This window comes from Globicephala melas, chromosome 18 (assembly GCF_963455315.2).
Source record: "Globicephala melas chromosome 18, mGloMel1.2, whole genome shotgun sequence".
NCBI lineage: Eukaryota > Metazoa > Chordata > Mammalia > Artiodactyla > Delphinidae > Globicephala > Globicephala melas.
In genome coordinates this window covers 49,021,938-49,046,027 of record NC_083331.1, presented here as the reverse complement: position 1 = coordinate 49,046,027, position 24,090 = coordinate 49,021,938, and the positions used below count along the sequence as shown (strand labels likewise).

General features: G+C 37.6%; 1 protein-coding gene across 6 annotated transcripts in view; it reads left to right on the top strand.

Moving 5' to 3' along the window:
* TBC1D4 (TBC1 domain family member 4) overlaps positions 1–24,090 on the top strand; it is a 247,335-nt gene that overhangs the window by 197,586 nt on the left and 25,659 nt on the right. For 3 of the 6 annotated variants that reach the window (XM_060288241.1, XM_030838657.3, XM_060288240.2), the window contains exons 10-14: positions 913–1,139; positions 2,921–3,085; positions 14,458–14,481; positions 20,585–20,745; positions 22,801–23,010. In XM_060288241.1, coding sequence (XP_060144224.1) covers positions 913–1,139; positions 2,921–3,085; positions 14,458–14,481; positions 20,585–20,745; positions 22,801–23,010 — 787 coding nt within the window. Of the gene's footprint in view, positions 1–912; positions 1,140–2,920; positions 3,086–14,457; positions 14,482–20,584; positions 20,746–22,800; positions 23,011–24,090 lie in introns of those variants that run through there. The other 3 variants (XM_060288239.2, XM_030838656.2, XM_060288243.2) reach the window with 3 other exon arrangements.

Sequence of the window (24,090 nt, the reverse complement as noted above, 5' to 3'; positions counted from 1 at the left end):
CTGCAACATTAGGCTCTTCTTTATCTCATAGACAATTCTCAGTAGGTTTGGTTTCCTGTTTCCTGTAACATGTAACCTGAGGCAAATGCAACCTATTTTTTTTAATGGAAAATATTAAAATATGTTCACTAAACTTTCTGTTGGTAGAATTGAGGACTTAGTCCAGTTATGAGTCGATTAGCCCTAACCAAAGTTTATCAAGCTAAACATTTCAACAGTGGAGCCTGTTCTGGAAAGTATAAACAGCATACTTGTCTAAATTGAAAGATTTATGATGTCTACCCATGCAATATGAGAGGCATTCTGGCATAGCTCACTTTTCATTCATTTCCTGTTTTTCGTGTCTTTTAAAACATTTTTACCTCAGGGAACACGTAGTTAGATAGAAGCATCCATGGTGAGGGAAGATACTTAACAGGCTTTATTTTATTTCCCTGAAATCTTTGCCGTGAGACTTGGACACTTAAGCGTTGTGATATTGTTTTGACAGTACAGGAAACATGCAACCGATATGTCACGGAAATCAGTAGATACGTAAATACAGACTCCACCCTCTTTCAGTCAGGATTTCTTTTCATCTTTCTGGCAACAGTGAGAACAGTACAGTAGCTGTAGAGCATTTTACCACAAAGGGTTAGGGGAAAGAATACCTCTTCTTATCATCCCTTTCACTTTCTGGCCTACCTTTACGGATGCTGTCTTACAGCTGCTTATCAGAAGAAATGGGTTGTGGCGATAGTGATCAGCCTTCAGCGTGGTTTGAGTAAAAAAAAACAAAAAACAAAAAAAAGCTACAACAGTTTGTCATGACTCAGGAGGAAGAAGAGGCACCCTGTCACGGTTGAGCTCTGCTTCTGAGCAGGTCTGCCATGATCGGTGTAGGAAAGAAAGGCCTGACTTCTTGCGTTTCAGGACTGCTCCCCAGGAGACTCCCCGCCAGGGACCCCACCAGCTTCCCCACTGTCCTCAGCTTGGCAGACGTTCCCTGAAGAGGATTCTGACTCCCCGCAGTTTCGAAGACGGGCCCACACGTTCAGCCACCCACCTTCCAGCACGAAGAGAAAGCTGAATTTACAGGATGGGAAGGCTCACGGGCTTCGCTCCCCTCTTCTGAGGCATAGCTCCAGCGAACAGTGCAGGTGAGTCCAAACCTCTCTCCAGAAGCTGGAACAAAATTCTCCTGTCACTCTCTTCTGACCACCGTGGAGTCAAGAGTTATTGTGACTTCATGCTGTAGCCAACATTTAGTTTTCAGAAAAATAAATGGAATTATAAAAACCTTCGTTACTAAGGGAAACAGGCAAGCTTTAAGGCACCCCGAAAGAGAAGAGTTAAAGCATTTTGGATGGAAATATATTTTTTTTTCCCCAGAAAAATGGAGAAAACAAGATATCAGGCAGTTGTTTTGTCTGAAAAACCTCTGACAACGCATGTTCCTCAGTGTCTCTTTGACGATGGCTTTCATGAAACAGTCAGCAAATTTGCAGATAACATAGCAGAACTTCCTGTAAGCACAGGGGTTAAAAAAATCACCTACATTACCTTTATACATGAGGTAAAAATTGGCTGTGTTTTATTTCATAATAAATTAAAGCCAAATGTGAAAATTGTTAAAAATTTTATCTAGAATAAAGTGATGTTTACAAAGAAGAATACATATACCATAATTGACAGGAGGTATCCATTAGAAACTATCTTGCATGGTATTTAAAAAATATTTAACAAAATCATTTGGCATTTGGTAAGAGATAATAAAGGGGGTAAATTTGGAATTGTAAAATGATTATACTTCTTACCGTGTAGTACAAATCAGAATTTATATCCTAGAACTAATTTTGTTTTTCTTCGTTACCTATGAGTTTGGTTCAGGAAATGGTCTGATAGGGGTTCCAGTCAGAGAGAAAAAAAAAAAAAAAAACAGAACTCTAAGTAAAAAGAAGATTAATTTTTATATTAGTTGTTATCAAATTTACCAGCATTTCTTTTAAGGATGCAATTGAATGCTGATTGTTGTTTTTTGAATAATTTGATATTAAAAAATAAAACATTTAGGATATATAAAAATAAAGTAAATTAATAGAACTAATTATCCTCAGATTTTCTTTTATGAAAAAGGATTAAGTATTCATGTATATATGAAAATTTTTAATGATCATTTATATTTACCCAAGACATTAAGTCTCTTTTTCCAGGAAAAATTATTTTCAAGAATTTAAAACATTAATTATTTTAAACTATTAATGATGTCTGTTTTTCCTTATGTTTTCCACATTGCATAAAGTATATGCTCAAAGAATTTCTGTCCATATGAAAAGATGCTATTTATATCATGGTAAAAACTTGCTATGAAAAGAATCTTCTGGGAAAAAAACTTTGTAGATTTAGGGATTCAGATAAAACCATGGCTGCACAATTCCACAGGCTGCAAGAAAAGAACATGGACATTAACGTTTGTTAAGCCAAAGGTATTATGATTACGATGACTTACAACAACCAAACATGTTGTTCTTAAATTTTTAGAAGGGTTTATATCTTTAAAATAATTAAGTCTTTGAACTACTGATAATCAGTTTTTCCTTCTGGAACTTGTTTCCTGTAATTATTTGTGCTTTCCTACTTTTCCCCCTTGAAGTATCTTTTGCGTGTCAAAACAAACACTTTTTGTCCGAAAATTGTTAAGAGCTTTTTAGAGACAAACACATATGCTTAGACACGCTGCATAGATGAGGAATTCAGTTTGTGGACAATGAACTAGGTCACAGTCATCTAATAGAGAACTGCATGCATATAAGTTTTCTTCCATATAAATTCAGCCCTGATTACATTAATAGCGAGAACCTGTGTATATGCTATTTCATAGTGAATGAAGATTGTGCCAAAATGTAAATTAAGACAAATTTGCTGTATTTTCTGTACCCAGCATCTTTTCATCAGTTCGGCGCATGCACAAGGAGAGTAATTCTTCCTCCAGTCTTCCAAGTCTTCACACTTCCTTCTCTGCCCCTTCCGTCACTGCCCCCTCTTTCCTGAAAAACTTTTACCAGAATTCAGGTAGACTGTCCCCACAGTATGAAAATGAAATCAGGTGAGATCAGTGTCCTTTGTTTGCAAAGCAACATTTTCTGCAGTGATATACTGATATGTTACTAAGAAGTGGCTAATTAACTTTAGAGTGACATGAATGCATCCGTATGTTGTGCTTGTTCTAACCTGTTTCTAATATATTGGTTTCATTTCCAATTAATTTGAAGAAAACTTTTAAAACCAGTGTTTCAGAGCTTTTTGATGACATGATTATCTTACTTTAGGGATTATTTTTTTTGTACTGTTTGTGTGTTTCTTTGCCTTTGGCCCCAGAGTCTAAGCCTTGTTTTGTTTGGGGCAAGACCTGGTGCTAACACATACTAAGCAAACCTCCCCTGATCAGGCCTTTTGTTCTTAGCTTCTCTGGACATATCTTATGGAACCCAAAAGCCACTGATTTAAACAACTATGCTAAAGTAATGGATATGATATATCTTTATTTTTAAGTATATAGAATATTTCCTAGACGTTTCTCTATTTTTTCAATGACATAGACCTTCTTTTCTGAATCGCAGTGTAAGACACATAATGGGTAGAGGATCATGTCGATAGCAACTCTTTCAGACAACATGAGGGAGCTCTTGAATCTTGTAGATATTTGATTTTGCTTTGTTTTTTGTCCCCAGAATCGAAAACGTGTAGCCTATTCAATCTTATTCCTTGCTCTTATAGCTACACAAAATTAAATATAGTGATTTTTTAAGAATTGCCTTTAAAATTTTTTGAAATTATGAAATCTTACTGATCATGCAAATTCTCAGTGGGATATTCTAGCCTTTGGAATGGGGTGGATTAACTTGGGAATTCTTCTCAAGGGGTTGTTGTTGGCTTAGAAGCTTCTGAGATTCATTCCTTTTTTTTTTTTTTTTTTTTTTTGCGGTACATGGGCCTCTCCCTGTTGTGGCCTCTCCCCTTGTGGAGCAACAGGCTCCGGACGCGCAGGCTCAGCGGCAGTGGCTCACGGGCCCAGCTGCTCCGCGGCATGTGGGATCTTCCCGGACCGGGGCACGAACCCGTGTCCCCTGCATCGGCAGGCGGACTCTCAACCACTGCGCCACCAGGGAAGCCCTCATTCCTATTTTTATGTGTAGCTTGAGCCATTCATTTTTATTGCTGTATAGTATTCCATTTAATACACCAGAATTTATCCACTCTCTTGCTGATGGATATTTGGGTTGTTTCTATTGTTCGATAATTGGCAATTTTTGCAGTCAGGGAGAGGAATACATGCTATCAACTAGCCTGTGTGCCACTAAAATCTTCTTGGGTATTCTTTTGACCTCCTTTCTTTTAGACTTAGGGAATCCAAAAAGTTAGCATATAATTAGGTAACCCACAGGTAACTAGTTAAATTAGAATAACCCTTGAATTATCCCTGAATATCTTTTGTCCATGTGTGTCCATTTTTTTCATCCCAAGAAAGATGATTAATATTGGATTAATAAAATTTTGAATCTGAACCTTCCTCTGAATTAGTACAAAATTATGTTGAAACACTGAATTGCTAGCGAAGAAAGTTGATGAAGACAATTTTAAAGAGTTTTTCAGCGACAACCTTATGGGAGAAGATTTAAAAGAAGATAGCCATAAAAATAGCATAATGTATATGGAATATGCAATGAATTTAGAGAACTGAGGATGTACACATATAAAAATGTCAGTTTGCCTCATCTCCATAGTACTACTTATTAAGAATACGGTGCTTTCAATGACACCCATCTGCAATTTCCTGTTGTTATGTTAAAGTGAACATCTGGAGAATCCCTGTTTCCTTCCAGAAATAGAACCATGCCTGAGGTGACAATTAGGAACAGCCATAAGAAGGTCAAAGACTAGCTGTGAATAGGTTATAGAGTACAAAAGCAGTGACTTTTAAAAAAAAGATTATTTATAGTTTTTAATGTATGGTTATATGTTCATCTTCGGTAGTTTCTGCCTAGATGTATGTATCATTCTTGTGCCTAGCACCCCTTAAGCCTTCTGTGCCTCATTCTAATAGGAGGATATTGAGGTCAGAGGACAAATATTTAGTTGTTGGTCTTTTGTTTTTTTTTTTTGTGGTACGCAGACCTCTCACTGCTGTGGTCTCTCCCATTGCGGAGCACAGGCTCCGGACACGCAGGTTCAGCGGCCATGGCCCACAGGTCCAGCCGCTCCGCGGTATGTGGGATCTTCCCGGACCAGGGCACGAACCCGCGTCCCCTGCATCGGCAGGTGGACTCTCAACCGCTGCGCCACCAGGGAAGTCCAAATATTTAGTTTTGTATTGAAAAAAAATTAACTTTGCAGTGATCTTATTTGAAATGCTATATTTAAACATGTGGAGAACTTTTAAGTTTATAGGATCATTAAAAATCATCGTATTTTCTGTACTTTGTAGTGTTCTCTTGTCTCTGAGAAGTTCTAAAAATCAGAGATCAATTTCTGGCATGTTTTTGTTTACTTTTTGTATGCTGCTTTGTAATTTGACAGCATAGAATCAATAAACCAAAAAGACACTTAACATTTTTCATTAAAAAGTACACTAATCACTAAAAACTATACCGGAAAAAAAAAAAAAAAGTACGCTAATCGTAAGCATCCAGCTCCATGGATTATCACAGAGTGAACATCCCACATCACCCCAACCCAGTCAATACATGGAATGCTACCAGCACACCTTCAGCTCCTCACATGTTCCCACCGAATCTCTACCCCACATCCTGACCTCAAATACCATAGTTTAGTGTTGCCTGGTTTTGAACTTTCTATAAATGGAATGATACAGCATAAATTCTTTTATATCTGGCTTCCTTCACCTAAATTAATTTATGAGATTCATTCCTATTTTTATGTGCACTTCAGTTCATTCATTTTTATTGCTGGATAGTATTGCATTTACTATATCACAGTGCATTCATTTGCCAGTGGACATGTGGGTTATTTCTAGTCTTTTGGGTTTTAAAGTGTACCCTTCCTGGATATTATTATACATGCCTATAGTGGTACATACCCATGCATTATTGATGACTATCTACACAGCAGTAAAATTATTGGACAAAATTCACTCTTAATAGGTTTATTTCAATTAGTAAGTCACTTAGACATAAATTTACTAGTTAGAATCTTGGAGAGAGTTTTTAAAAAATTGGTATTGTGAAACGATTCCAAATTTACAGGAGAGTTGCAAAAATATTATGGAGAACTGCTGACTCTTTCTCCAGATTCATCAACTTTTAACATTTGCTTTATCAGTCTGTTTACATGTATACATACATACATACATATATATATATATGCATATATTTTTTTATTCTAAGCCATTTGTGAGTAGGTTGCAGATATCATGTCCTTTTACTCTGAATACTTTAGTGTGAATTTCCTAAGATGAGGATATTCAAGAGTGTGGTTTTATGTCAGCAATTTCTGAACACTACATCTCTCATTATTACTGGTTTCAGAGAAAACATCATATGCACACAATTACCATGATACCTAGAACTATTCAGAATAGAAAGGAGGTCCATAAAACTATGAAATATAATTTAATTTTACTTGGGTAACTCATATCTTATTAGATGCATAGAGTGGATCTCTAAATATTCATAGTCAAGTAAGGTATGTAATTTTCTTTTTTTTTAATAGATCTTCATTGCAGTATAATTGATTCACAATACTGTGTTAGTTTCTGTTGCACAACAAAGCGAATCAGCAATATGCATACACATGTGCCCATATCCCCTCCCTCTTGAGCCTCCCTCCCACCCTCCCTATCCCACCCCTCTAGGTCATCACAAAGCACCCAGCCGATCTCCCTGTGCTATGCTGCTGCTTCCCACCAGCCAACTATTTTACATTTGGTAGTGTGTACATGTGGATGCTACTATCGCTTTGCCCCAGCTTTGCCCTCCCACCCCATGTCCTCAAGTCCATTCTCTATGTCTACCTCTTTATTCCTGCCCTGCCACTAGATTCATCAGTACCATTTTTTTTTAAATTCCATATATATGCGTTAGCATACGGTATTTGTTTTTCTCTTTCTGACTTACTTCACTCTGTATGACAGACTCTAGGTCCATCCACCTCACTACAAATAACTCAATTTCGTTTCTTTTTATGGCTGAGTAATATTCCATTGTATATACGTGCCACATCTTTATCCATTCAACTGTCGATGGACACTTAGTTTGCTTCCATGTCCTGGCTATTGTAAATAGAGCTGCAGTGAGCATTGTGGTACATGTGTCTTTTTGAATTATGGTTTTCTCAGGGTATATGCCCAGTACTGGGATTGCTGGGTCATATGGTAGTTCTATTTGTAGTTTTTTAAGGAACCTCCATACTGTTTTCCATAGTGGCTGTATCGATTTGCATTCCCACCAACAGTGCAGGAGTGTTCCCTTTTCTCCACACCCTTTCCAGCATTTATTGTTTCTAGATTTTTTGATAATGGCCATTCTGACCAGTATGAGGTGATACCTCATTGTAGTTTTGATTTGTATTTTGTATTTCTCTAATAATTAGTGATGTTGAGCATGTTTTCATGTGCCTCTTGGCCATCTGTATGTCTTCCTTGGTGAAATGTCTGCTTAGGTCTTCCACCCATTTTTTAACTGGATTGTTTGTTTTTTAGAGATTGCGCTCCATACGCTGTTTGTATATTTTGGAGATTAATCCTTTGTCTGTTGTTTCATTTGCAAATATTTTCTTTCTCCCATTCTGAGGGTTGTCTTTTTGTCTTGTTTATGGTTTCCTTTGCTGTGCAAAAGCTTTTAAGTTTCATTGGGTCCCATTTGTTTATTTTTGTTTTTATTTCCGTTACTTTAGGGGGTGGGTCAAAAAAGATCTTGCTGTGGCTTATGTCAAAGAGTGTTTTTCCTCTGTTTTCCTCTAAGAGTTTTATAGTGTCTGGTCTTACATTTAAGTCTTTAATCCATTTGGAGTTTATTTTTATGTATGGTGTTAGGTAGTGTTCTAATTTCATTCTTCTACATGTAGCTGTCCAGTTTTCCCAGCACCACTTATTGAAGAGGCTGTCTTTTCTCCATTGTATGTTCTTGCCTCCTTTGTCGTAAATTAGGTGCCCATGTATTCATGGGTTTATCTCTGGGCCTTCTATCCTGTACCATTGATCTGTATTTCTGTTTTTGTGCCAACACCATATTGTCTTGATTACTGTAACTTTATGGTATAGTTTGAAGTCAGGGAGCCTGATTCCTCCAGCTCCGTTTTTCTTTCTCAAGGTGGCTTTGGCTATTTGGGGTCCTTTGTGTTTCCATACAAATTGTAAAATTTTTTGTTCTAATTCTGTGAAGAATGCCATTGGTAGTTTGATAGGGATTGCAATGAATCTATAGATTGCTTTGGGTAGTACAGTCATTTTCACAATATTGATTCTTCCAATCCAAGAACATGGTATATTTCTCCATCTGTTTATGTCATCTTTGATTTCTTTCGTCAGTGTTTTATAGTTTTCTGAGTACAAGTCTTTCACCTCCTTAGGCAGGTTTATTCCTAGGTATTTTATTCTTTTTGTTTCAGTGTTAAGTGGGAGTGTTTCCTTAATTTCTCGTTCTGATTTTTCATTGTTGGTGTATAGGAATGCCACAGATTTCTGTGTATTAATTTTGTATCCTGCAACCTTACCAAATTCATTGATTAGTTCTAGTAGTTTTCTGGTGGCATCTTTAGGATTTATTATGTACAATATCATGTTATCGGCAAACAGTGACAGTTTTACTTCTTCTTTTCCAATTTGTATTCTTTTTTTTTTTTTTTTTTTGCGGTACGCGGGCCTCTCACTGCTGTGGCCTCTCCCGCCGCAGAGCACAGGCTCCGGACGCGCAGGCCCAGCGGCCACAGCCCACGGGCCCAGCCCCTCCGTGGCACGTGGGATCCTCCCAGACCAGGGCATGAACCCGCGCCCCCTGCATCAGCAGGCGGACGCCCAACCACTGTGCCACCAGGGAAGCCCCTGTATTCTTTTTTCAAAATTTATTTTTATTTTTGGCTGCGTTGGGTCTTTGTTGCTGTGCACAGTCTTACTCTAGTTATGGCATGCAGGCTTCTCATTTCGGTGGCTTCTCTTGTGGAGCACAGGCTCTAGGCGCACAGGCTTCAGTAGTTGCAGCACACGGGCTCAGTAGTTGTGGATTGTGGGCTCTATAGCACAGGCTCAGTAATTGTGGCACACGGGCTTAGTTGCTCCACAGCCTGTGGGATCTTCCCGGATCAGGGCTCGAACTCGTGACCCCTGTATTGGCAGGCGGATTCTTAACCACTGTGCCACCAGGGAAGCCGTGTATTCTTTTTATTTCTTTTTCTTCTCTGATTGCTGTGGCTAGGACTTCCAAAACTATGTTGAATAAGAGTGGAGAGAGTGGACATCCTTGTCTTTTTCCTGATCTTAGAGGAAATGCTTTCAGGTTTTCACCATTGAGTAGGATGCTTGCTGTGGGTTTGTCCTATATGGCCTTTATTATGTTGAGGGACGTTCCCTCTATGCTCATTTTCTGGAGAGTTTTTATCATAAATGGGTATTGAATTTTGTCAACAGCTTTTTCTGAATCTATTGGGATGATCATATAGTTTTTATTCCTTAATTTGTTAATGTGGTGTATCATATTGATTGATTTGCATATATTGAAGAATCCATGCATCTCTGGGGTAGATCCCAGTAGATCATGGTGTATGATCCTTTTAATGTGCTGTTGGATTCTGTTTGCTAGTATCTTGTTCAGGATTTTTGCATCTAGTTCATCAGTGATATTGTTGTATAATTTTCTTTTTTTGTGATAACTTTTTCTGGTTTTAGTATCAGTGTGATAGTGGCTTCGCAGAATGAATTTGGGAGTGTTTCTCCCTCTGCAATTTTTTGGAAGAGTTTGAGAAGGATCAGTGTTAGCTGGTCTCTCAATGTTTGATTGAATTTGCCTGTGAAGCCATCTGGTCATGGACTTCTGTTTGTTGGAAGATTTTTATTTACAGCTTCAATTTCATTACTTGTGATAGGTCTGTTTGTATTTTCTAATTCTTCCTTGTTCAGTCTTGGAAAATTGTACCTTTCCAAGAATTTGTCCATTTCTTTGTTGTTGTCCATTTTATTGGCATAGAGTTGTTTGTAGTAGTCTCTTATAATCCTTTGTATTTCTACAGTCAATTATGATTTCTCCTTTTTCATTTCTAATTTTATTGATTTGTGCCCTCTCCCTTTTTTTCTTGATAAGTATGGCTGAGGGTTTATCAATTTTGTTTATTTTCTCAAAGAACCAGCTTTTCATTTTATTGATCTTTGCTACTGTTTTCTTCATTTCTGTTTCATTTTTTTCTACTTTGATCTTTATGGTTTCTTTCCTTCTACTGACTTTGGGTTTTCTTCGTTCTTCTTACTCCAGTTGTTTTCAGTGTAGGGTTGGATTGTTTATTTGTGATTTTTCTTGTTTCTTGAGGTGAGATTGTATTGCTATAAACTTCCCTCTTAGAACTGCTTTTGCTGTGCCCCATAGGTTTTGGGTCATCGTGTTTTCATTGTCATTTGTTTCTATGTATTTTAAAATTTCTTCTTTGATTTCTTCAGTGATCTCTTGGTTATTTAGTAGCACACTGTTTAGCCTCCATGTATTTGTATTTTTTACAGTTTTTTTTTCCTGTAATTGATCTCCAATCTCATAGCATTGTGGTTAGAAAAGATGCTTGATACGATTTCAATTTTCTTAAATTTTCCGTGGCTTGATATGTGACCCAAGATGTGATCTATCCTGGAGAATGTTCCATGTGCACTTGAGAAGAAAGTGTATTCTGTCACATTTGGGTGGAATGTTCTATACATATCAGTTATATCTATCTGGTCTGTTGTGTCATGTAAAGCTTGTGTTTCTTTATTTACTTTCTGTTTGGGTGATCTGTCCATCAGTGTAAGTGGGGTGTTAAAGTCCCCTACTATTATTATGTTACTGTCGATTTCTCCTTTCATGGTTGTTAGCATTTGCCTTATGTATTGAGGTGCTCCTGTGTTGGGTGCATAAACATTTATAATTCTTATATCTGCTTCTTGGATTGATTCCCTTGATCTTTATATAGTGCCCCTCCATATCTCTTGTAGCTGTCTTTATTTTAAAGTCTCTTTTATCTGATACAAGTATTGGTACTCCAGCTCTCTTTTGATTTCCATTTGCATGGAATATCTTTTTCCATCCCTTCACTTTCAGTCTGTATGTGTCCCTAGGTCTGAAGTGGGTGTCTTGTAGACACCATAGGTATGGGTCTTGTTTTTGTATCCATTCAGCCAGTCTGTGTCTTTTGTTTGGGGCATCTAATCCATTTACATTCAAGGTTATTATCAATATGTATGTTCCTATTACCATTTGCTTAACTGTTTTGGGTTTGTTTTTTGTGGGTCTTTTCCTTCTCTTGTGCTTCCCACCTAGAGAAGTTCCTTTAGCATTTGTTATAGAGCTGGTTTGGTGGTGCTGAATTCTTTTAGCTTTTGCTTGTCTGGAAAGCTTTTGACTTCTCCATCGAATCTAAATGAGATCCTTGCTGGGTAGAGTAATTTGGTTGTAGGTTTTTCTCTTTCATCACTTTAAGTATATCCTGCCACTCCCTTCTGACCTGCAGAGTTTCTGCTGAAAAATCAGCTGATAACCTTATGGGGATTCCTTTGTATATTATTTTTTGTTTTTCCCTTGCTGCTTTTAATATTTTTTTCTTTGAATTTATTTTTCTTACTTTGATTAATATGTGTCTTGGTGTGTTCTTCCTAGTGTTTATCCTGTAAGGGACTCTCTGTGCTTCCTGGACTTGGGTGACTATTTCCTTTCCCATGTTAGGGGTGTTTTCATCTATACTCTCTTCATATATTTTCTCAGACACTTTCTTTTTCTCTTATTCTTCTGGGACCCCTATAATTCGATTGTTGGTGCGTTTAGTGTTGTCCCAGAGGTCTCTGAGATTGTCTTCAATTTTTTTTCATATTTTTTTTTTATTCTGCTGTGTGGCAGTTATTTCCACCGTTTTGTCTTCCAGCTCACTTATTCGTTCTTCTGCCTCAGTTATTCTGTTAGTGATTCCTTCTAGTGTATTTTTCATTGCAGTTATTGTGTTGTTCATCTCTGTTTGTTTCTTCTGTAGTTCTAGATCTTTGTTAAACATTTCTTGTATTTTCTCAATCCATGACTCCATTCTATTTCCGAGATTCTGGATCATTTTTACTATCATTACTCTGAATTCTTTTTCAGGTAGATTGCCTATTTCCTCTTCATTTATTTGGTCTTGTAGGTTTTTACCTTGCTCCTTTATCTGTGAGGTATTTTTCTGTCATCTAATTTTTTTTTTTTTTTATGAGTGGGATTGTGTTCCTGTCTTACTGGTTGTTTGACCTGAGGCTTCCAGCACTGGAGTTTTTAGGCTGTTGGGTAGAGCTGGGTCTTGGTGCTGAAATGAGGAACTCCATGAGAGCTCACTCTGATGAATATTCCCTGGGGTCTTAGGTTCTCTGTTAGTCCAGTGGTTTGGACTCAGAGCTCCCACTGCAGGAGCTTCCACCCGACCCTGGGCTCGTGAACCAAGATCCTGCAAGATGCCTGGGGTGGCAAAAAAAAAAAAAAGAACAATAACAAAGTAAAAAATAAAATTAGACTGGGAAACTGATAGATACATTAGGAAGAATATAAAAATAAAAATATAGATGAATCAACAACCAGAAGGTACATCAGTACCACAATAGCAAAAAAGAGGAGGAGGGAAAAGAAAAAAAGAGTGGGGGAGCGGGGAGAAGGCCTTGGCTGTGAAGGGCGGGGCCTAAGCAAGGGAGAGGTTTGAGTGGTGGGCGGGGCCAATGCTCAGGACCCACAGGGCTGGAAAAGGCCCTGGCAGCTTTGGGGGTGGGGCTTAGGCTCAAGGAACAGAAGGGGCCCAGGAGTGCCCCCCAGCCCTGGTCTCAGAGGGCAGGGGACCTCACCTGGGAGCCCAGCAGGCTTCCTGGGCTTGAGTAGGCGGGGCAAACGCCCTCCTCTCCTCTCCCACTTCTCCCGGTGGGATCCTCCCACCTGCCTCTCCTGATCTCCTTGGCCTCCCTTCTAAGCCCCCAGGACCAATTCGGCCGGGCTGGGGAGCCTTGGAGGGCAGAGGACCAGCCTGGGAGCTCAGCAGGCTCCCCTGGCCCGAGTGGGTGGGGCAATCAACCTCTCCACTCCTCTCCCGTTCCTCCTGGAGGGCCCCTCCCGCCTCCTCTCCTGATCTCCCTGGCCTCCCTCCTATGCCCCCAGGACCCACGCGGCCTGGATGGGGCTTTGGGTGGGGGGTACCAGCTTGGCAGCTTAACAGGCTCCCTGGTCCGAGTGGGTGAGGCGATTGCCCTCCGCTCTTTTCCTGCTCTTCCCTGAGAGTCTCTCCCACCTGCCTCTTCTGATCTCCCCAGCTTCAGGGGTGTCGATCCTGTCTGGCCTCCACTTCTCCTCCCCCCTCAGTTCCCCTTCATCCTACCAGTTCACTTTGGGGTTCCTCCTGTCTCCTTGGGCATCAGAGTCCCCTACCAGTGGCCGGCAGGTGCCCTAGTTGTGGGGAGACGCTAACTGTGTGTCTTCCCACACCAGGTATTTTCTTTTCACTTGGATAACTCACATCTTATTAGATGCATAGAGCGGATCTCTAAATATTCACAGTCAAGTAAGATATATGGTAGGTTAGCACATAGGCTAACAACTACTATTTAAAGAGCATGTTAATTTGAAATTTTAAATTCAGATTAGGCATTCTTCTCCAGGACCACGACTCGGAATTATTAAAAACATGTAGATTATTGTTTTTAAGCAGGCTGAGAAAAAGAAGCCAAGATCTTTTTAATATCATGGTTTATTGATTAGTAGGTTCATTTGCACAGCACTGAGATGCTAAAGGAAAGGGAGTACACATATGTTTTGTTTTACCTTCAAATTAATTCTTAAAAGTTTAATGTTACTTTATTGTGTAGTAGCTAAAATATAATTGTGTATGATGAGATGGTATATTTATATAACATCCATTTATCAAATATAATATATCATTTTATAAACAAGCATCTTTGTTCCTCCTTATTATTGCTTCTTAGCTTTTAAGCCTATATTTTAAAAATATTTATATTGAAATTCATTGGTCAAATGGTAGTCATTACTTCTGCTTATAAAACTTTTCAATGAGAAAATAGATTTTTGCTGGTAAGTACTTCGTGGTAGTTTTGGTTCTATAGTTCTCTCATATTGACTGAGAAAAATAGTGTAATCACTCATTATGGTACATTATTGAAATTATCTGTGCTTTATTCATGTCTTACGGGAATGCCTTTTTATTCTAAATCCTGGTTTGGGACATCTCTCTTTCTCTATGCTAATGCTGTTCCTTGTTTTCCTGTTGTACTAGACGGGACACTGCTTTAGAATCAAGGTGATTAGAGGCCTAAATATTTTTGTTTAAAAATTTATTAATTCTTCCAACTGATTATCACCATTGATTTAAAAATCAGTTTTGGCTGTCTCCTGAATGCATGCCATCCTTCCAATGCTGTGAAGGGTCTATAGTAGGGGAAATGTGGCGCCTGGTGTAATCAAAGATCATGAATGATCATATAAAAGGTTGATTGCAAATAGAAATCCTGTTTCTAGTCTATTCCATGTTGAGTTCTTTAGGACTGTGCTGTGGCCTTCAATCAAAAACTAATTAAAATTTTGAACTAATGGAAGTTAATTTGCTGGTTTGGAGGTACATATGTATATTAGAGGAGTTTATTTCAAATCCCAAGAAGATGCAGAAAGCAGAACCCTAAAAGAAACATACTCATAAAATCGAATCTGGTTTTCACTGAAGAGAATTATTAGTTTACTTCTGTTCATCTTAATTCGTGACACACTGGTTACTTTGAGACACTGACGAGACCTTCCAGACCTCCCACTGGGCTGGACACAGGAAAACACCTACTTCCTCGTTATGGAAGTCTGACCACATCTGTGATGACATTTCTTCCTCTTGACCCATATGCTTTTTGTGGTAGATGTCCAGAATCACTACGAACAACTTAACTGAAAATGATTATTCTTTACTTTGTTCTAGTTTCTATGCTTTGCTCATATCACAAGCCCAATGGAAAACAGATATCCGCATCTTCCTGTTTGGGGCCACTGACATTTAGATTTTTTTCTAGTGGGAGTAAAATCCAGTATCGAAGATTGGACTAGAATGAGATATTCAAAGGAAAAAAATTATTTGGGCCACATTGATAAGATAAAAAGTGACTTGTTTGAGACTTGTAATTGGCTTACATTTTTTTAATGGTGGGGTGTAAGACCATTTCAATAATAATTTCTTATCTACATTTTAAAGCCCAACAGAAATGTTAGGCTTTACTGTGTGTCTTTCTAGGTTCTACTACAAACATAGAATTAGGTCTGTGTATTATCTTAGGAGTCATCTGGCCCATAATTTCCTTATTTTAGATAGGGTTAGACTGAGCCCCAAGGAGGTTTAATATCTTGCTTGATGTCATTTTCATAACCTTAGGTTATAAGGATGTGAGTATGCAAATGAGCTACCCAGATATATTTTAAATTCCAATGCAAAAAACTTAATTAAATTGTTTTTCATTCAGTGTAGAGTTTAGGAAATAAAATTCTTTGTTTTTGTTCTTTTTTTGTTTTACCCGTTGATTAATCTATCTCTTTTGACTCAACTCAGATGCTATATATTAGTTTCCACTAGAATAACTCATTCTCAGTTTTATTTAATTAGTAAAGATTTTCCATGGGATGACAGATTCTTACCCAGCTGAAGCCAGGGCTTAGGTAAACTATTAGTCCACCTAAAGCAATTATGAGTTAAATTGTACTATGGGTCCTGTGGAAGAAACTCAAGTTTCAACACTGTGCTGTTCCATGTAACCTTTCTTGAGGTATTTACAGAGAGAAAGCCTTTTCAGATTTCTGTTAAATGGTTGCTATGCCATTAATCAAGTTTTGTTTCTATCTTGAGTGTAATACATTGTGATTTAGATATAGATTCAATCAGCTTGTAGACATTTATTTGGACTTCATGATACTGGTAGTTTTAGATGGGTGCTAATAAGGGGGTTGGGAGATGGGGGCTTCTGCCCCGCAGAACAATGCCTTGTAAAACTGGTCCTGGCCTAAGAGTTTATTTACCTTTGTGAAAAGTGTGTGTGTTGCCCTGGTGGGAAATAAAACATGACTGCATCCTTCTTAAAGTTGAGTCCCTGTGCGTGGTCACTAAAACACCTTCATTCTGTGCCATGTCCAGTGTTATTGTTATTGGAATTAATTTTTATTAAAGCAGGCTAGTAAGTATGCATTAAAAATTCTGTGTTAATATAAGAAGTGTAATGTTAGTGTAATAGCTGAAGGCTATAACTGCTTGGTCAAGGATATATTAAAAAGTTATCTTGAAGCTCTGTGGGAAGGTTCATATCATATCCGTAGCTTTTGATAGATGCTGTGTCCAGAAGGACTTGGAAGTGCCTCCCAGCTTACACCGTGATACATGTAGAAGAGGATTTTTTTCTTCCCTTATAAAGCTCTCATTTCTGTTCGTGGATTGTGGTTCTTGATTAATTGGTGACTGGTAATAGAAAGTATATATAGAATATACCAATACAAAAATAGATGGACATTCTCTATGTTGTATTTCCTTCCTAGTTATTAATTTTTAATTTAACAAATTTTCATAGAGGTAATGTTGGCACAGAATACTTTTCCTGGATATGTCTCTTGGGAAACAGTTTTATAATGCATGTATTGATATTCCAAAATACAAAAGAAGGAGGGAAAAGATTATTTGAAAAAATAAGGTAATGGTTCTTATTTGCTTCCTCATTTAAAAACATGTAAAGATAATTAATTTACCAATGTATGTTGGTATATATATTAATGTGTTTTTGATTTGATCTTCCTATTTAAAAATAAAAAAGTGTTTACATTTTGGAATGCAATGATTTCAAAAGCAAAGAAAACGAAGTGAGACATTTACATAAATGAACATGTAATGTAATAATACTCTGAACTTATTTCTCTGCGAAAATAAATGACATTCTTCCATTAAGAAATGGAAAAAGAAGTACTGACCTAAAGACTTAATGCTAATTAGAGACTGATTTTTTTTCACTAGAAATGCGGGGGATCCTGTGAGTCCTGACAGCTTTATTTTTATGAACCAATAGAGCTTTGTCTGAACTAATGCAAAGAGTATTTACATTGACATAGTAAAGTACAGAGCCTAAGTGTCTGTATTCTGGACTGCCTGGGTTTGAATCGTGACCCTTCTACTTATATTCCAGAGACTGTGGGCAAATTACTTAGCTTCTTTCTGCCTCAATTTCCTCACTAAAAATGGGAATTGTAGTGCCATCTACCCCATAGGGTTGCTGTGAGGTTGAAATGAGTTCATACTTGTAAAATGCTTTGAATAATGCCTGGCACATAGTATGTCTTTTTGTATTTGCTTTATTGTTACTACAATAAATGCCACACGTTGTTTTGTTTTATTTTTACTCAAAAGGTGGACATTTTGCTTGCCTAGGATTAGTTAAAGGAGAAGTTGAAGTGAAAACTAATGTGGTAGTAAAGAAGCAAAAAACAAACAAAACAAAAAGTTTCCCCCCTCAGCCCAGTAAAGTTTCCAACGTGAGATGTAAGAATTTTGATGCACAGAAGTGTTTCACTTGGTTTTGATTCTTAAAATTACTGCCTTAGGAATGTCAGGTTGCTGATTAAATGTAGATCAAAAAGTAAATTGCTGTAAGTTGCATATATGCACTGACTGTTGAAACCCTTATCTGGACCCTGACTTTGGAAGACATATTTCTCTTACTAGATGAAGCAGGGCAGCTTTTGCCTTATCTTGGCCACCAAACTGCTTTTTCAGGATGTCGTTTTCTAGTACATGATAAAGGGTCAATGGTCTGTTGTGTAAGTACTTCCTTTTAATATAGCATTATCTTATATTTTGACAGCTAATTTTTGGCTTGTTACTGGCCATTAAATTCCAGACATACGAAGAAAATGTATCATTTGGCAATTTATTTAGATTACAGGATTTAAAGTTTTAGATGTTATGAAATTTTCAAATCTGTAATATTGGGCTAATGTAAGGGTACACCATGCACCAATTTTATAGCCTATTTCCCCCAAAACTGTATATTTTACAGGCAATTTAGTACTACCCAAATGCTTGATATGTCATTAACACTGAATTGGAAAAGATGTTTTAATTCCAGCATTAAAATATAAAAGTTTCAGAACCCTTAGGTTTGGTTTATTCTATTTTTGTTGTTAGAGGTACTAAAAAGTCAAGAGAAACTACTATTTATTGAACACTTACCCTGTGAGGCATTGAAATAGTTGCTTCTACATATGTATTTCACTTAGCTTTCTAGGCTTAAATTATAAATTAGATACCCTTATATAGCTGTTTCACTATCTGGAAAAAAGATGCCTTACGTTGTTTATTACCAGTATTGTCATCGTCAGTACCTACCAGTGCCATCGACACCTCAGTCTGTGCTTTTGGGAAACAGAGCTATTAGAACTTTTTGCAAGAAAAACGTAAAAAGTTGTGACTACCAACAAAGGGTTTTAAGAAGGTAGATCTTTTCTTTATTCCTGACATGTTAGCCTAGCCGATATTTTTTGTCCATTTTACTTACGCTTCTGAGTTAATGTTTTTAATGGTTTTACAATATTAATTTATTCCATGGATATTTGTTGAGTGCTTGCTATTAATAGCCAGTTGCTACACTAGGAGCTAGAAATACATCCTTGAGTTGGGCATTTAGCACATAACTGCCAGTGAAATAGTTACACAAACAAAGATACAGGGTAGGTTAAACTTGTTTCTTAGGATATAACTATTGTATATAGAACATCTGAATTGTAGTTCCCCAAAGCGAAATACTTGAATTAATGCTTTCCAAAGGGGAAGTGAAGGTGGATATATACATTCAGTATGGCAGAGCTGTGAACTGTGGACACATATTAGGGTTATAACTTTATCCAGGATACATAACAAAGTGGGTTTTACTGTATTGGGATGTGTGTATCAGCTGCTTTCTGAAGTATCATGATCCAGCATGTCACTTGCTGTCTGTGTAGCAGCTCAAAGCTACGTCTCTTTCTTAAACTTAATTTAGCTAATCTAGAAGCAGTAGTTCCAGAAAGATAGATCAAGATTAGAAATAACTGAATTACCTGATAACGGTGAGTATGGCTACACAAAGTAAATACAAAGATGACAGGTAAGGGCTGAATTGCTCTTCGGACTTTTGATTTTCTTCGCCTTAGTGAGTTCCTCTGAGTACGTACGTGGGGTTGTGGCTTTTTTAGCTGAGTTTCCTTTCTGCCCTAACTACTAACACTTCTTGGTTCCATCAGAAGTTGCACACCTTCACTTGCTGGTATCACCACGTGTAAATATTGTTGTCTTCATCATTCTCTCAGGAAGGCTCAGAGACTTTAAAACTTAAAAGAGCAAAATATTCCCACCACGAACAGCAACAGTTATTGCATGGTATTTTGGCTGCTAACGTAATTGGTCTCAAAAGTTAAGTTTGAGTCATAATGACCTTTTTAAAAAATAATGACCTTTTCTTGCAGATAGCCCCAGCAGAATTTAGCGTGCTCTTTCCTAGAAAATGAAATTCTTAGAGCAGACCAGCATTTCTGTATGTTTGTTCCCCAAAGCACCAATGTAGAAAGATGTGACATACCCAGCTGCCTACCTCACCACCCCAAAAAGTTAAGGAAGTTGATTCTGGGGTCAAATAACTTAAGTAAGTTAGGGAATTTCTGTATATTATATCCCTTTGGAGAATCACAGTGCATGCCAGCATATTTTAGTCTCTAAGAAGTCCTGCTCTAAAGAAATCTGCTTAATGTTTTAAAATGTAACCTATCCAATCTCATTTGGCCGCACTTTTTTCTTTAATATATCGCCTAACAATAATCCCAAGGTTGACTCTTCTGCCTTTGTTCTGGTTACTTTCTATCACGATCCAGCTATTAGTAGCTAACACTCTGGAGACAGATTTAACAGTTACAGGCAACTAGAAGCTATCTTGTCAGCCATCCTATAAGAGCTATAAGAAAAGCTCTTTAAGAGCCTTTTATGAAACATTGACGTTGTTTAGAATAACTGCCGATTTTAGTTTTTAGCCAATTTTAGGAAAGCATGAGTTCGTTAGTCAAGCAACCTTTGCTCCTCTGTGTAAGTACTTCCTTCGCTCAGGCTAGAACCTGAAATGGTTGGCTACTATGGAATGAGTAGAAACAGGTGAGCTTCTGATGACTGGGCTGTGGCCTGGACTGCATCTGACCCAGGCTGCGGTGGCCTGGGTGACCAGTGTGCCTGGCGATGCATCGCTCCGTGTTGCCTGTGGCTTCTGCTTGCCCGTGGTAGAACTTGTGAATGGCTTGTGCTGCCATCTTGTTGTGAAGGATCATGTTATCCAGTTCCCCTTACAAGGTATATATTTATGTGCTTCCTGCAGTGATGGAGAGGGGAGAAAAAGGACCTCGTCTACCTGCAGCAATGAGTCTCTGAACGTTGGAGGCACCCCCGTCACTCCTCGCCGAATTTCCTGGCGGCAGCGCATCTTCCTTAGGGTTGCCTCTCCAATGAACAAATCTCCCTCGGCCATGCAGCAGCAGGGTTTGTGTGATACTTACTACAGTTATCCCTTACTAGCGTTGTAAATTAGGGAATGGAATGTGATGCTTTGTGTATAAAGAGATTTAAATGATTACAGTAGAGAAACAACTTCCCTTTTTATATCCGATATAGTGGTTAATGTGTCAGATGTCATTAGAACCTATCAGACATTCAGCAAATCATGTTGAATGGATGGATGAATGGATGAATGAATGAATTTTTGAAACGTGTTTTGGGGCCTGCTTCATAATGCATAGGGAACTAGCATAGTGATAGAAAAGAAGTCATAGATTTTTTTATTAGAAAAGCAACATTCTTTTACAAGAGTCACACATAAAACAAAGTAACATAGAAATATTTAACAATACAAAAGTGGATGCAGATACACCAGGCAAACATCAATCAAAAGAGAGCACTGGCAGCTCTCTTTGCAAATCAGACCTAGAAGAAATTAAAGCAAAATGCCCAAAGGCACAAAGTAAATGTACCAATAAACAAAAAGATTTAACAATGGTGAGAACACTCATAATTATATAGCTTGGAGAGCTAGAAAATAACACTAAGCAAAATTTGAGGGAGAAATAAATAAATAACTCTCGTGGGAGATTTTAACATATTCCTCTCTGAAAATTAAATATAGAGAAATTAAATGTAGATAGTATTTGAGAAACACAATTAAACAAGCTTGATCTGGTATTTGTATAGAACCTTGCCACCTATAGAGAAAGTTCATTCATTTTCAGCACACATGGAACAGTCGTAAAAAATATTTATGTACTTGGCTATAAAGATTTTTAAATGAATTCCAGATAATCATGTTATTTATACTATATTCTCTGATCACCCTGCAAAAAGAAGGAAGGAAGGGAGGAAAGGAGGGAGGGAGGGAGGAAAGGAGAAAGAATTAGAGGACAACTGAAAAATTTCATGTGTTTGGAGGCTGAAAACTGTATTCCTAGAAACTAGAAGGAAGAAAATATGATCAGAACCCTACAAATCAAAATTGAGTGGTATTTAAAGGGCAGTTCTAAACCCAAGAAAGCCAAAATTCAAATGTGCTAAGTATTCAATCCATACAGTAAGATTTTTTTTAAAAAAATTATTTATTAAAGAAGTAAATAATAAGGGTAAGGGCCAAGGTCAATTAATAAAGAAAAAAAAACACGGAAAAAACGTTTCTAGAGATAAAATTAACTCTGTCTTGGGTGGTCAAAGAAAGCTTTACACAAAAGTTACGTATTTATTTCAACTCATTGTTGGGAGAAGCATCTTTCAGAAAAAGGGACGAGAAAAGCTCTAGAGTCATTGCAGAGAACTTTGTGGGTCAGGGAGTCATGAGAAATTCAGCATCATGAGAGCAGATGGCAGATGGAGACAAGAAGTTGGAAAGGTTACTTGAGGTCAAAGTCTGAAGCGGTCTATGTGCTATTCCCGGGAGTCTGGACTTTGTTCTATGGAATATATGCATCCATTGAAATGTTTTAAGACACAAAATCATGATTATTAATAGGAAAATAATTGGCAACCGTGAAAAAGATGGTCTAGAATGGAGGGAGAGAATGAGCTCCGGAAATTGGGTTATAGTGTTGCAGGAATGAGCAGTGCTGAGCTGAGCTATGACCAGAGTCGCTCAGCTGCTTTACTCTTGACAGATTCTGATGGTAGGTGTAGACCTTAGGAGGTCACTAATGCTTACTGATGTAAGCTTTTTGTTTTGCACAGAGAACATACCCAGAAAAATTGCAGAAGTCTTGAACTCTGGGGGAAGGCCAGGTCATTTTAGAGCACCTATCTTATAGGTCATTTTATGCGGAAAGAAGAAGTGGTGAAATTACATATACTTTCGTTTCACTAGGAGAGGGAAATCTGAAAGGGGAATTCAGTCTAGTGAATTTACTTAAATCATTAGTTCCAGAAACGGACAGTTACTGGGAGAGCAGCTTTGTGAACAACTTTAAAAGTGGAATATAGGAGGAGAGAGCGTCAAGTCCAGAGAGAACTTCTGTAGTCTGGGCTACGACTTAGGAATGCCTCTCACTGTTTTCTTCTCTGCAGATGGACTGGACACGAGTGAGCTGCTGCCACTGTCCCCTCTTGCCCCACCCATGGAGGAGGAACCGCTGCTTATATTCGTGTCTGGTGACGATGACCCAGAAAAGGCTGAAGAAGGAAAAAAGTCGGAGGAACTGAGGAGTTTGTGGAGAAAAGCTATACACCAGCAAATCCTGTTGCTTCGAATGGAAAAAGAAAACCAGAAACTTGAAGGTTAGCCATTCAAACAGGGCTATGATAGCGTATGATACGATACTATAATCTAAAGGTGTCGTTTGTTAATACTATTCCCCCCGCGCCACACACACACTCAAACTCATTCTCGGACTGTATACACACTTTTACCAGAATATCTACTGATTAAAAATTGTTTAGTGCTATTTCGTGAGGTGGTTATGACATGGGAAGCTGACCAGCTTAAGAAATTTGCATTTTTGTTTAGCAGATTTAAAACATCAGACATCCTTTGAGTATATTTGGGTGATAGAATAATAGAAGGTAATAGAATGTATATAACGAAGTCAATGTGTTTAATATGACTGAAAGTTTAATATCATCATGTATTACTTTAAAAAAAACCTTAAATATGAAAAAGCAAATTCTCTTCTTTTCGAATATGATTTTCAAATTTCAGGCTAATTGTATTCATAATATGATAAATATGCCTATTTCAAATAAATTATATTGTATCCATTCCAACTAATTACCTATTATCAAATCAAAGTTTCTATGTTTTGTTACTGTTTTTTAAATTTTCTATTTAAAAAATCATATTGAAATCATTAAATTTATAAATGGATAATTTATAACAGCTATTGTGCTATTTGTAGTGCTTTATTGCTAAGTTTATGCATACCAAATGCTTTAGAATGTGTTTTCCAGACTTTAAAATAATAATGTTATTTACGCCAGTGCTGATAGAATCATAGACAGGGAGATGTGCAGATGGTACCAAAATCTGAAAAATTTATTAATGCCATTATCTTGGGCAAATCATTAACATAAAAGGGCCTTGTTTTTCACATTTATGAAATGAAAGATTTAGCTTAAGTGGGCCTCTGACTTTTAAGTTTATTGGAAAATGTATAATCTAGATTTTTCTCTGACTTGCTTTTATTATGCTGTCTTCCAAAAAAAGCCTTTTTTTAGTACAGGCAGATATTCACATTTCTGTGTTCATCGTCTGCCTTAAGATTCCTTTTACTATACCTATTGCTCAATTAAGTTTTTAATATTTTTTTAGTTTGCTAGGGCACAGCTATATTCTTTTTTTTTTTGCGGTACGCGGGCCTC